General features: G+C 45.7%; 1 protein-coding gene across 6 annotated transcripts in view; it reads left to right on the forward strand.

The window, feature by feature from the left end:
- The window catches only part of ARHGEF15 (Rho guanine nucleotide exchange factor 15), a 344297-nt gene that overhangs the window by 280685 nt on the left and 48644 nt on the right, over positions 1–14968 (forward strand). For all 6 annotated transcript variants that reach the window (XM_085639089.1, XM_085639083.1, XM_085639084.1 and 3 more), the window contains 2 exons: positions 12137–12203; positions 13823–13878. In XM_085639089.1, coding sequence (XP_085495215.1) covers positions 12137–12203; positions 13823–13878 — 123 coding nt within the window. The remainder of the gene's footprint in view (positions 1–12136; positions 12204–13822; positions 13879–14968) is intronic.

A 14968-nucleotide genomic window follows, 5' to 3' on the forward strand; every position in this document is an offset into this window, starting at 1 on the left:
CTTCAAGGAAGGCGGTTGCCGTGATAGATGCGCTGGAGATGGCGGTGAGCTTTTTGCTGATCATCTTGCTCCCAAGGTTGAAGATGTGGTGGGGACAGGGGTCTGTGGGTGCTCCTGGGTGGACGGTGTTCATAATGGCTATAGTATTTTAAGGGGTGAGCTGGTCCCATGTGGTGAGCAGGAGGTCGGGGTTTCCATCTGTGGGAGCAAGGAGGCTGAGAGTGTCAGCCGTGGTGGGTTGGGGTTCACAGTTCTTGTAGATGGTGAGGATCTTGTTGTGGAAGACATACAGTGTTTGATTATCTTTTGTCTACAAAAGCTTCGGCCTTTCTCAGGTTTTTTTGCAACAGGTTTTCGGTTTAAGCCACAACCTACTTTGAAATATACCTGTGCAAACCACCTCAGGTGCGCTTTACCTTGCTTAACATGGAGTACTACTTGCACCCCAGACTTTAATGATTTGTAAACAGTGCACCATATAACTTTCAATATGCACAACTACATAGTCCTCCAGGGTTTATGGTATTTCCATGCTGTTCACGCACACCTGTACACACAGTAACTCTATTTCATAGATGACTATGGTGTTAGCAGTGATGTCATCAATGATGTAATTTGGGATGTCATCAGTGATGTCACTTAATATGCCATGAGTGATCACAATTAGTGATCGGCCCTATACACTTTGGATCAATTTTTTTTCCAGTCTTTCAAATGTGTATGTTAAACCTGCCCTTAAGTTAATTTCGTCTGACCATTTTTGGTACCTTTTGTGTTTACTGTTCCCTCGGACTACAGGCGGCAGGAAGCAATACAAAAGGTCTCGAGCGTGGCATAAAATTTCGGAATCACTCTTGCCGAGGTCCTTCAATGTATTCCAGTAAGTCTGACGGGCTCTTCAGATACTGATGTTGAAAGCTTTAAAAGCTGGCTATCTGAGGATTTAGACCTTCTTGTCCCAAAAAAAGTCTTCACCTGAAGATCTAAGCCTTCTGCTCCTTGGTTCTCACCTGCTTCAAGAGGAGAAAAACATCGCTGTAAATCACTGGAGAGGAAATTACATGACGATGAGGCCAAAATTGTTTATAAAAATGCTTTAAAAAAGTTCTGTAAATCTCTTTGCAAGGCTCATAGTTGCTGTATCTCCTCCACAATGTCCTCTGCTTCTATTGTGCCCCGGAACTTTTGAAAATCATCAATTCTTTTCTTTCTCCTGCTGCCTTACAATGACCTATAGCTGTGTGATCGCACCTGTACCCTAAGGCAGTGGTTCCCAAACTTTTGACTCCTGAGGACCCCCATTGAGTCACCCTGGAAGCCGGGGACCCCCAAGCAATTTGTAGGATTGACATTTCAAACATTAAAACAGTAATTCGAAAAAATAAACACGTGTGCACACTAAACAAATACTCAAATTACTAAGGATTTTAGGGGCATATTTACAAGTCCCTATCGCCATGGGAACGTCATTTTTTGCGATGTTCCTGTGGCAATAGGGGTTTCGCCTTATTTACAAGGCAGCGTTAAGCCACTTATTGAGGCTTAACGCTGCCTTGTAAATAAGGCCCCCTTTCACGCAATGCTTAGCGTGAAAAAGGTGGGCAGTGGGAGTTGCAGTGGGCGTTTCACTCCAACACCCAAGGGGAAACAAGGGCAGGATGAAGGAGAGTTTCTTTTGGACATGCACTTAATATGAGTGGGTGTCCAAAAGAAACAAAAGAGTACCTGCAGGAGACTGCCGCCAGTGCAAGGACTCTGGTCACAATAAACTGCAGTTGGTCCATGCTATATGTCAGAGACACACAGATTAGCCCAAGGTGGAAGCTGTGGCAAGGAGGAGGTGCTGACCAATGGCAAGTAAAAGAAACAAAAGTGATGTGGAAATGACCCCTCTGAAGATTTTGACGCTGCCCTCTATTTACAAGGTCAGCCTAAATAGGAGACAGCACCAAAATTAAGACCATGAAAAACCTGGTCTTAACTTGGCGAAATGAGGAGAAATGCCTTACTTCGCCTCGTTTTTGCTTTTTTCCAATGGAAAAAACAAAACACCTTTGATAGTTTATGGTCAGGAAGGTGGCCCTTCCTGCACATAAACAATCTTTAATAAAAATGACATTTTGTAATTTTCATGTGTGCTGCATTAGGCAGCACACATAGAAGTGACAAAACGGCATTACAAAATTGTTCCTGTGCAGGAAGTGGGAACATAGCAGCATCAGGATAATGATAGACTGGGAATAAACATATGTTGCTAACTTTTACCATGCAGTTTGCAAGCAGCTCTTTGAGGACAGTTTATAGGACACTGTGCTAGATTACGATTGTCCCTTATGAATTGCACAGTGACAAAAGAATCTCTGTGACCAAAATCAGTAACCCACTGACCTATGCACATAAAATACTGTTTTTTAAACTGCATTGTACACGTTCTTTGCAGTAGGCATATTAACCCTCTGTGTCACATTAGATAAGTCAAAGCTGCCACTGGACAAAACTCATCTCTCTCCAGCAGGTACATTAATCACTGGCATTTGATTGACACTTTTATAGTTGCTCGAAAACTGCAAATTTTACAAGGAACTTTGCAGTGCTTTTAAAACTGCTGCCTGCGGACCCCCTGGGAATGTGCCACGGACCCCTGGGGGTCCTCGGACCCCAGTTTGGGAAACACTGCCCTAAGGCGAGATTTGGCAAATAATGATAAAGGATTTCCTAAGTTAAAAGATTTTTTAAAGTTGTTTTTCCTGTGCTTTCTTGATATAGGGCCTTAAGTTACAAAATGATGCTTTCAAAATGGCTCAGTGAGTGAAACGCTCCCGAATTACATTTGTTGGTACGTGTGGGGCATTTGCTCATATCCTGTGGAGTCAAGTCGAGCATTTCTTGCTCTTTGTTTGGTAACTCAATACAATTGACCCGGGTAATAGTAACGTCATTATTTACATGGCTTGGAGATTACACAAATGGGATACGAAGCGCTATATAAAAGACAATGAATTTTTATCCTCATTATTAAACATTACTTGGAACTTTTGCATTAAACTTCACCAAACATGGCATGTGGGTGTTATCTGCTCAGAAAGGGGGACTGTTAAAAAATTGGTGAAAATCTCTCAGCCCTTTGAGGAAGAAAATCTCTTTAGTGTGTTTCCTGGCTAGCTATCATCCATGGGGTGCTTTTTAGGTCTCGGCTCGAAGGCTGCGCTTGCGCAGTCTCGCTCCGAGATTTAATGTTAGGAGTGGGGCTTTAACCCGCCCCTTTTTTTTACCTCTTCTCCATTGGCTGGCCTCTGAAATACTGGTCAGCCATTGGAGAAGAGCATTGTCTCTCCAAACAAGCCCCGTCTTTTTTGGATTCGGGGGCGTGTTTTTTCGATTCTTTCTCTCCTCTGGAATGTAAACATTCCAGCCAATTACAAGAGGAGAGAAAGAAAAACACGCCCCCGAATCCGAAAACGCCACTGCGTTTCTCCGAGGCATTTCTGCTTGACCTCGGAGAAAGGCGGTGGTGCGCAAAGACTTTCCCTGGACTGTGCCTAGCTGAGGAGAGCTTTCCCCTTTCTCCCTGGAACTGGGTGCTGCAGAGCCTGGAGAGCGACATACATTTGTGTCCTGGTGAGCGCGCTAGTTATTTGCACCGATAAGAAGCAGCCCGGTGATTTCCGACAGCAGCGCGAAGCCCCGGCGTGGGGATTCCCCCGCTTGTTGCCGAGATTTGAAGCGGGTGCCCACCCCGCATTGTGGCGCTCGTTGGCGGGTGCCCACCCCGCTTATTTAATTATTCTATTTGTAAGCGGGTGCCCACCCCGCAGCACCGTCATCGAAATCACTGCCGCGGCCCCCGCGAAACCGGAAGTCAGGCGCCCTGTGTGGGACAGTCAGCGCCGGAAGGGAGGCAAGGACGTGGGCGTGGTTTAAGCAGGAAACAGGCGGGAGCCTACCCCGCGCTCCTGCGTGTGCCCCGGGAGACGCCGTGACCCACAAAATGAAGGAAGCCGGAGCGGGGCTCTCGTGAGTGAGGAGAGAGCCCCGCAGTCCCCGAAGCGTCGGAGCGTTGCCGCCTCCAGAGGAGCTGAGTCCCCGAGGCGAAGTCTCGGTAAGGAGAGGGCTCGGGGTGGTTTCTGTCCGTATTGAGTCCCCCGAGCGGGGCTTATCATCGGGGGCAGTGTTCTCGAGCCCCCGAGAGGCTCCAACGACGGGGGCATATTTGTTTTAGAGCCCGAGTGAAGCTCCAACATACGGGGACATTTTTTTGGTGATAAGAGCGGCCGCAAAGCTGTCATTAACGCGCGCAGCAAACCAAGCAATGGTGACTAGCTTATCCTAGTGACGCCAGCACAAGCACATGGGACATTACACTCACAAGCCGGCTGAGGGAGCGCAGATGGCTGTGTGTGTGTGTGCGGGTGGCTCTGTGCGTGTGGGTGGCTCTGTGTGTGTGTGGGAGGCTCTGTGTGGGTGGCTTTTTTTGTAGGTGGCTCTATGCGTGGTGGCTTTCTCTGTGTGGGTAACTGTGTGTGTGTAGGTGGCTATGTGAGTGGCTCTGTGTGTGTGGGTGGCTTTGTGTGTGTGGCTCTGTGTGTGGGTGCAAATGCAATATGTCTCGCATTTGAGAGTGATTAAGCTATTGACATTGTAAACAACAATGCCGTTTCTTTAAATGTTTTAAAAACAAAAATAATGTCATGAGCAATGCCAATAGCTCTAACTTTAACAATGCCGAGACCATTGCTTTGTAAATGCTTGTTACTATGGGGGGGGTCCTAAAAGAAATCCTAGACGGTGAGAGTGAATCTCAGGTTGTATTTGAAGTTAATCAGAGCCCCAAAGTGAAACACATCTCCCCTTCTTAAGAGCTGCCCACCTATAGTTTGTGTTGTATCTGCCCCCCTCTCCTGTGAGACCTCTCCAGCCCATGGACCAGCTCTGGAGTGGCGGCATGGGAGCGGGGTAGAGGAGGGGTCTGAAATAGGAGTCATGGTGGAACCATATAAAATGTAGCTTTCTGCAAAACGTGGCCTCCTTTGCGCCCCTTTTCACAGCTAGCCCCACCAGAGCAAAATATTTTTTTTTTAAACTTAAAGGGAATCGTTATGCAGCCACCTCTAAGTTGAGCCTGTAACTCTAGTACAGGGCATGTTACAACGGGTGTAGCCCTGTGCAGTGCACTATAATCCTCATGAACTAACTGGAATACGAAACACAATTCTGAATCCTGAATCAGCAACTTGATTCCTGTTGGTCAGTCGGGAATGGACGTGTGCTCCCAAGCTCCTTTCTGCTGCGTTTTCGTGGGGGCCCAAAGTGGACCCGTTGTAGCGACGACGATTCTAGCGGCATCTGAAGGCCCTGGTTTGACGCTGCGGTGGGTCTGTAGACCGGTTTCTCAGGCCCTTCATGGGTGTTGCAGAGTCAGAACGTGACTGAGCAGATCCCTCAAGGCCCTGTAGATAGGGTGGGACCTGAGCCGGGTGGGGCCCTCTTGGCAGGAGTACAGCCCTGGAGAGAGGTGTTCAGAGCGGACGTGAGACTCGAGATCCATGCATCCCGGAAATAGCGCCGCGAGAACTTCAGTCTGAAACCTCCTGGAGGGAGGTGAGGTGCTGGGGAGAGACTGCTGGCCATGTGAGCTGGCTGGGTATAGTTCTGAGAGGATCCATCCGGGCACAGTCTGCAGAGCGATGGAGGGAGGCTTCTACCCGATGCACCCAAGAGATGGCTGCAGTGTGGCAGCTTCCAGGTGCCACTCAGAGCCAACGGAAGAGAGACTCCAACCTGTCTAGAGTCCCCGGTGAGACTCCATCTTGATTCTGTACGGACCTATCTTCCATCCTGACGCAGTACGAACCCACCAGCAGCCCCTCGAGAGACTCCATCTGGACACTTGAGACACACCTCAAATTAGATAGCATGTGGAATCAACCAAGAGACAACTGGACTAACATTGCATCCTGACGCAACCAACAACTAGAGCGATACTCCACCCTGAGGCAGCCCGAGACAGCTTTCTTGAGGCAACCAGAGACCGCTTCCTAACACAGACTGGAGACCGGTGCTGTGAGAGTGCACCCAGACATGCATACACCCCTCTGAGGTTCCATACAGCTGCTTGTGCCTGGGGTGAGAGTGCAGACCGACATCCGAGTCTTCAAAAGCAGTATTAACTATTCAACAACTTTGAGTATAGGTGCCTTGTCGGTGATCGGAGACCCGAAGTGAGACAGTATTCCGTCTGACAGCCACATTATGCGGTTTTAGAACACAAGCTCTCCGATTACCATCCATGTCGAAGGAGAACCCACCTGGAAAATGCAAACCTTCCAAATCGTTCCTGTACCCCGGGCACCTGGATTTACCTGGTAGGATGTGTAAATCTCATGAGCTTCCCTCTAGAAGAGGAACATTTGCTTTCACACTGACCTACACAAGGCACATCTGAAGGACATATTGTACAAACTCTGCTATTGTCATACAAACAAACTCCAACAGACACCATCGATCGAGGGCTCCCAGAAGGGCAATAGGCTAAGATGCCATAGTAGTGGTAGTAAGTTCTACGCGTATGCAGAAAACGTAACTTTTAACCAGTCCCAGATTGTGAGGACAAATTACATTATAGTCGTTTGTGGTCCCTCAGGCTTGCCTATCATCAAAGCCTAACGTGCGCCACTCGCTGAAAGGGGGCGGTGCTAATCCTCCTCTCCCATTCCTGTATTGAAGGCGCTCACTGGTCCTTTCAGGTCCATTGTTTGCAGACATTCCATTCTCAATGTCATTTCCAGATGCCAGTGCATGTAAACAACCATTGCTAGTCCCAATCAAGGAAACGCCCGTACCACAGTCGTGACGGCTTGACGTATACATCCTCATGACTTCCTGGTGCCTTTGCTTGTTTTGGGCTTGGCCTGGCTTTGGAGGATAGCTGCTTTACACGTATCTCTGGAGTTAAAATAAGAAACTGCTCTGTGTTTGAGGGTAAAGGGACAGCAAAGGAAGCCATTTAATCTTCTAATAATCTACAAGGGAATCTGCTTTCACCACAGACCTCCCCCAGAACAGAAGCATTTCTATTCATTTATTTATAGTTTTTGTTAAGTGCTGCAGACAGCTGGTGGTCGCCTCAGAGCACCATGAACCAAGGATGCAGCTCCCACGGCACCAAAGAGCGGTGAGATCCAGAGGTGTTAAACTCTCAATTTGCCAGAAAATGCCCTGTATAGTAGAACTAGGTAAACTGAGGTCTGCAAGAGGGGAGGGTTAGCCCAGCAGCCAGGCAAAGTGAGATTAGGTGGTAGTGTGTCCATTCGGATCACCTTGAGGCCGGCTGGTGAAGGAAGTGCGTTGCTGAACACTTGATGGAGGATCGAGAAAATGGTGAAGCACGATCCAGCTGGTATTGCGTGTCTGTGCAGCTGGAGCGTGTCTTGGAGTTGAGGTCTTTGTGACTGTGTTTTATTGGATCTAGATTTAAACCGTGGCTCCTAGTCAGAGGCATTCTGAAGAGGTGGGTCTTCAGTCCATTGTGGAACTTGAGGAAACCCTCTTCAAGTCAGCATGTACAGGGAGGGTTTTCCGCAGTGAAGTGCCCTGAACATGTATGGATCTGCCTCTACGTGTCTTGAATATGGCTGGTTGGATAGCTAATTTATTTCCTGTTGCAGACCTACCTTAAGCATCTGGATGTTTTATAGGGCCCGGAATATCTTCAAGTGGGATTCTAGAGTGTGGCTGTGAGTTGCCCTATGAATGATGTAAATGGTTTCGAACGGAGATTGTGGCTTCAGAAGAAGCCATCGGGGGGTTTCAGAGCCAGTTTGATATGATGCCGGTGGCTCGTGCAAAGATGAGCCACGCAGCCCGATCTGGTAGTCCTAGAAACGAGAAGAGGGTTTTCAGCAATACGTTGGTGTAAATGACTTTGCATTATACAAGCTTATAGATTACCTTTGCTAATGTCAGTACAATTCTGTGAGGTGTTTGTCACAAACACAATATCCAATGATGTTGTAAGAATGCATTTTGTGGTAGAATTGGTTTGATAAAGGAAGGGAGAGTTTACCACCAAAGATTACATCCAAATGACACCTCTTCTTCACAGGTGTTGGTGTTGGACCCAAGGTTTCAGGCTAGATGAACAGAGAAGGCAAGTGTCAACTGCTCCAGTAAGCAAGACACAAGTTTTCTGACCATGACCAATGTCTTTTAGGCACTGGCCATATGATGGTATATTCCATACCTCCTTCCAGCCTAAAGTTGACCTGGGTATTGTTGGCCAATTAGTGCGATCCCATGTGGATGGCTTCCAGTAGGCTGGCCCTCAGAAGCATGTCGAATTAAAGAGGATGGGCGATAGGGCGGATCCTTCGGGAACACTACCGTTGGTGGAGGTGGGTTTAGAGATGAAAAAACTTGAACCTGTTTAGTTAGAGAAAAGCTATGCACTAGGCAAGGATGTCCATATAAAACCAACGCAAGCTCTAAGACACTCCGTCAACAATGTATGCTCTTTATTCTTGAGTGTGACTGGACATTCAGTAGGATGAGCGTGCCTGCCTGGACTCGGGGAAGCGGGATTTCTTTCCCATGGTAGTAGTGTTTTCAGTGAATGAAAGGTGCGCAGTAGGTTCTTAGTTTCCAAGCGGTAGGAGAGTTGTGTGCGTACCGTAGGGTCCAAGACTTTTGTGATGCAGAAGAGACCCTACTTTCATGCTTGCCTTCCTCGGATTCTGCGTGATGACTGCGAATATGAGGTTGTATGAGAAAATACTTGGGCAACAACACAGAATGGGGGCATTAAAGTATAAATACAAAAACCCAGATCGTAACGAACAATAGAGTCTATTTATTTATATCAAAAAGGGAATTAGAAATTCATCATACATATGCATTTCAGTAACTATACCAAACAGATTCATTAAAAGGTACTTTCGTATTGTATATGACGCAACAACCCTATTACTGAGTCATACTTATTCATTCCACCTTCAACTTTTTTTAAAATTTATATAAACTGCTCATAGAATTCATTATGACATAGACATAAGAATAAGGTCACAGATCTATTAAATATTCTTATTTATATCATATGGGGGAATGCTTCCAACTATATATTCATATGTTGATGGGCACAGTGTTTTCATGCAAGATAGCGGTTGTTCTTGTAGGCTTAATAGCAATAGAAAGATCCCAGTCGTTTCGTCAATGGTCTGAATTATTGGGACCTGAGTTTTCATCGTCATCATGGCTCGTTGAACTGCGAATATGTGGTTAGTCGGAGATTTCTGGGGAGAGGGATGTGTGGATGAAGTTGGTCACACAGTGAATCGGGGGTGGGGGGGCCGCACAAGCCGCTCGCCTTTGGTTTTGAGCTGTTTGTTGGAAGGGCTGATTGTTTTTGCTTCTCCACTCATTCTAGCTGAGCCCAGGGGAATGGAAGCCACATCTCCTTGCAGTGAGGTCTTCCTCTGGCAGAGGAAGCAAGAGGAGGAATTTTTGATGGTAGCCTTGCTCTGATAATATCAGTCGAGTTACTAAAAACAGGACCTGCTGGGATGCGCTGTAGGGATTTGGGGCCACCAGGTCCTAGATTAAGATGCATTCTTTGGGTGAGCATGCAGGGTTGTACTCTACAAGTGCAAGCATCCCTTGTTAGCATTAATGGTGGCATGCTTCCGCTTCCTGGGCATGAATGCAGCACAGCGATTTCTCCCAAAGCTCTCCATTTTTCATTCAAGGTCTAATCCTTTTTTTCATCTCATCAGCGGCGTCTCCGCTGCTAAGGCGGAGGAGCGTCGCCCCACTGCTCTATGAGCAGCGCAAAGTAAAATGATAACAGAACGCTATTATAATTGTATTTTTAGTATAATGGAGCCTGTTCGGGGCAGGGCGGGGCTTGGCTCACGTCAGAGGGAGGACTGGTTGGTGCACCATAAGTGCTTCTGACAGTTCGGCCGGCCGTCTTGGGCTGGCCAAACCATCGTGCTGCACTTCCCATGTACACCACCCAGCTGGATTGCACGGCCTGGATGAAGAACATGCACAGGCTCCGAGTCCCGGTCTGAACGGCGAACCAGGCTGCTCAGACCAATCACGATGCTGCTGTCATGTTGATAACAGCAGCGTCGTGATTGGCTATGGGAGTCTGGAAGCCAGGAAAACAGAAAGGACGGAGGAGAGGCGGCGGCTGGCGACCAGCAGGTAAGTCTTATTCTTTTTTATTTTCCAATCGCCCCCACCACCTTTGCCTTCCAGCATCCACTGCATCTCATGAAGATTTGTTGTTGCTCCCAATTGTTAACCCAGGTAGGTAGATTGGTGGTCCTTCGGGATTTGAGGGATCCGTGGTCAAGAGCGGATGTCACTGTTTCGTTTAAAAGGAGCCGACTGCGCTTTTGGTGGTCTATGGGGGATCTTTTAACACATCGGCACTAGCAGCAGACACATGCACATCAAGGCGATATTCTAGACTTCTGGTTCCTGGTTTAATACTGGTGATGGCAGATTCAACGCTGCAAACTCCTTATTTTATCGTTGACGACAGAACAATGAAGGCTTTGTTTCCAATTTTAATACAGGATTAATGTTGAGAACAGCAGGTGCCGAATTTAATATTGGAAGTAGCAGATTGCAGGCTGCAGGCTGCGGATCAATGGTGGTAACTGCAGATTCCAGATAGCTGTTCCCTTGGTTATCGTAGAGCACATCAGATTCCAAGCCGCAGGTTCGTAGGCTTATTGTTGGCAACCGCAGATTCCAGGATGCAGGTAGCACTTGCTTGTTGAATACAGGGAATAGTAAATTCCAGTCTTTTATCGGTAAAATCAGATTCCAAGCTGCAGGTTAAGGGATTAATGTTGATAGCAGATGATTCTAGACAGCATAATTCTTAGTTGATTATTGGGAACAGCAGATTCCACTCTGCAGGTTCTTTGGTTTATTTTTTGATGTCGGCAGATTCCATGCTGCAGGTTCTTTGGTTTATTGTTGGTATTAGCAGATTCCACTCTGCAGGTTCTTTGGTTTATTGTTGGTATTAGCCGATTCCACTCTGCAGGTTCTTTGGTTTATTGTTGGTATTAGCAGATTCCACTCTGCAGGTTCTTTGGTTTATTGTTGGTATTAGCCGATTCCACTCTGCAGGTTCTTTGGTTTATTGTTGGTATTAGCAGATTCCACTCTGCAGGTTCTTTGGTTTATTGTTGGTATTAGCAGATTCCACTCTGCAGGTTCTTTGGTTTATTGTTGGTATTAACCGATTCCACTCTGCAGGTTCTTTGGTTTATTGTTGGTATTAGCAGATTCCACTCTGCAGGTTCTTTGGTTTATTGTTGGTATTAGAAGATTCCATGCTGCAGGTTCTTTGGTTTATTGTTGGTATTAGCAGAATCCACTCTGCAGGTTCTTTGGTTTATTGTTGGTATTAGCCGATTCCACTCTGCAGGTTCTTTGGTTTATTGTTGGTATTAGCCGATTCCACTCTGCAGGTTATTTGGTTTATTGTTGGTATTAGCAGATTCTGGCCTGCAGAATCTTTAGTTTAGTCACTGTAAGGGCAGATTTCAGTCCGCTGGACTCTCGGTGCGATGCGTGCTAAGTTCGCTGTACAAGTTTTACTTCCTCAACGGACTCCAGCATAATGTTCTCCTTGATGGTCTGGGCCAGTGACCTCAGAAGGTGTCAATGGGATTGCTTGACATGTAATCGCCCCTGTCTCAGCATGACCATCACTTGTCGCCAGGGGCCTGTGAAGCACATTTCAGCTGCTCGTCTCTGCGAGTGTGCTTGTTTACACCGCAGTGTCATCATCTGCATAACCTGGACAAGTCAGCTGATGGGTGTCTATTTATAACTGGACAACCATTTGCAGTGCGCTGAAAATACACAAGCAACTGTTGTGCAATCCCAACATGGAATAAATCACATCACATTACAAAACAAATTACAGGGTAACACAAGCCGAGGCGTCAGGTCACCGTGCCACTGAAACCTCAAAGCCTTTTCATGACGCTGCTTCTCACACACTCTTCCTTTATGCTGATTGTGTGCTAATATGCATATGTGTGATTCTATATATATGTGTATGGGTGTGTGTAAAGATTTAAAGATAATATTGCAATGCCTGTTCTGTTTTCAGGAGAATGTGAACCCCACTCCAGTGAACCCACGAGGCAGGATTTCGATGCAGCTTCAGAGACGGACAGGTCAGTACCTTCCACATTTTTAAGTGTTAAATAGTCCCGCAACCCCAATATATTTTTATAAGATTCCTTTCCATTGGCACGCTAGGGCATTGGAAGCCGTACGCTATTGTCCCAGTAAGTGGCTCATGTGGGCCAGAGCCCAAGGGTGCAGGATATTCCTAAATAAAACCATGGGGGCAGGTCCTTTTCAAGGAATAATTGTGGTTTGAAGAAGGGGAGATACAGAGGAGCCGAGAAGCTGCTCTTAAGATGAGGGAGACGTGCACAGAGAGACTCTTGCTAATGAAGACCTGCGTTTGCAGAAGGAGGCAACCGTGTGGGACTGCCAAAGGAGGAACAGGGTAAATGCAATTCAATTTAGGGATGTTTCTAAAATAAAACCAAACACATGAATACAAAATGTTTTATTTAAAAAACAAAAATTGCTTTTTTAATTCTCTACTTTTTTTTTAAACCCTAAACATATTAGGTCTGGTTTAAGGTGGAAGGCTTCATTGAATATTAATGCGACACATATCTGCAGGTGTTACAACATCATGACACGCATACGTTACTTATGAGTAGCTATTGCATTTCTGCAAATAGGCATGCAGTAGTTAACCAAACATAGGCCTAGGTCCTATGAGGTCCACACCTTACAAGGACCGAAAAGAAAGAATAAAAAGTCTTCAAACATGTGTGCTAGACTAACGGAGAGAATCAAAGCGGGAGGACTGCAGTGACGAGCCAGGCAGGAAATATCGTAGAGTGGTGTCAGAAGTGGGATTTTTCAAAGATGCTTTTTAGCAGCAAACGTTTGTGTTGGAAGACATTTTCATTGTAATGCCCTTGTTGTAAGGGCATTCATCATGAAGACGTAATTGTAAATGATGTTTCCCGTCAATGATGGGATTATTGTTTAAGGACCAGGATATGGATGAATATATATATACATATATATATATATCCCAGTAGAAGGCAATCCACCAAAAGGCGTTGGTCCATCCTTTTAGATGGAAAAAGGATTGTGTAAATGCCTTGATTAAAAACAAAGAAACAGAATAAATAAAAAATGAATACCTGACCAAGAGAAGTGTTGCAGTTTTTCGATCATGTGCCAAGGAGACATAAATATATATGTATATTTTATCTCAATAGCAACATTAGTTCAAATTTCTATGTGTTTCTTTTATGGGCATGTATGTTTATTTTTTGATACACAGAGTAGAGCTTCCCAGTGTTGTAAGTGGTAAATTGCCCTTGAAGGATCACATTTTCCTGATTAACAGTGGTTTCGGATGTAGGTTATCTCTTAAAGGCTGAATAGTGATTTCATTTTGATGTTAGTAATACAGTTCTTTTAAACATCGGAGTAGCCGTTTATCAGTCACTCAGTCAGTACTGCTTTAAAATTTGTAGAAAGGTTATTTGCATAAGGGTGGAGTAGCACTAAAAGAAACATGACATATATATAGGATTATAAAGCTAGATTTCTTTAATAAGTGGTGCCCGTGGTGGGATTTATTTTTTAAAGCAGCCCTTACTGTCTCACCCAACTTGATGCTGCAGTATGCATTATTTTTGTTAGATATGTCAAGCTACAATAATAGTTAACTTTTGTCTCTTTCAATGCTTTTCAGCTTTCCTGCTATAACCTCTCCGAAATCTATCGATTGGGAGTCCCGCCTGCAGGATGGTAGGTTTGAAGGCGTGACTAGATTACAACAGTGTGGCTTGCAGTAGTAAGAATCAAGAGAACAGGTAGTGCAAGTTTCTTGGCAAGGAGCATCAACAGTAGAGAGATCTTTGTTATGGAAGCAGGTGCCGTACTTGTACCGACTAGCTGTCTCATGGACTATTACGGGGGTTGAGCTCTGGTAGTCAAATAATCTAGCCTACCCCTGCCATAAGAACCTGTTGAAGTCTGCTGTACCACTGATGCCTTTACTGGTTACCTATGGGATTCAGTCTTACTGTGTGTCAGTGTAGCACCCTTGCGGTGGGTGTGATGCAATGAACATCTCCTATCCAGGGACAACTCTAGCCCGAAGAGAGTGTCCCAAAATCTTTGGTCTCTTGAGAGATCTGGTGTAAGGAAGGGGTTTAATAGCTCAATAAGAGATCTCATTCAGATGCCACTGTAGGCGTGTACTTTTGCAAGCAGACGACTGTTCCTAAACTCTTGCGTAGGCTGATATCGCATGCTCAGAAGAAAAAATAGAAATTGCAACCCAGACCGAGCTAGACTGACACATTGGAGCCAGCACTAAGTTTAAATTTGTTGTCTGAGGGTGTTGGCGCTGCCTTCGTTTTCATTGCTAGTTGTAGGCAGCTGTCTTATGGTCATCACACATGACCATAAGAAAGCTGCAGATTGCTACAAGAGGCTTAAATTATGGCCTTTAAGTGAGGAAAAATAGATTTCCTGAACAACACATTATCCTTTTGCCTTGGGTTAAAAACAATCCTTGCATCTGAGGTGGGCGGTTGTGTCACAACCCCCTATATCACTGGATGCTCCAACTTGTAATTCACTTTTTATGCATGATTCTCTTTTTCAATACTATAATCTGGCAGAGCTATGCTGCTCTATAGATCTGGAGTTGTTATTTTTAAGCAACTGATGTTTGTGCTGTAGGTCAGGTTTGAGGTCTGTTGTTACTGTGCTCAGTTTGGAAGTTGGAAGTGAGGTGCTTCTGCAGAGCTGTGTCATATCTCAACAGCAGTAATGGCCAAGACATGCCTCTGTAGGCTCCTTTGTGTCTTACAAATTACTGAGATGTCCT

This window comes from Triturus cristatus, chromosome 12 (assembly GCF_964204655.1).
Source record: "Triturus cristatus chromosome 12, aTriCri1.1, whole genome shotgun sequence".
Taxonomy (NCBI): Eukaryota; Metazoa; Chordata; class Amphibia; order Caudata; family Salamandridae; genus Triturus; species Triturus cristatus.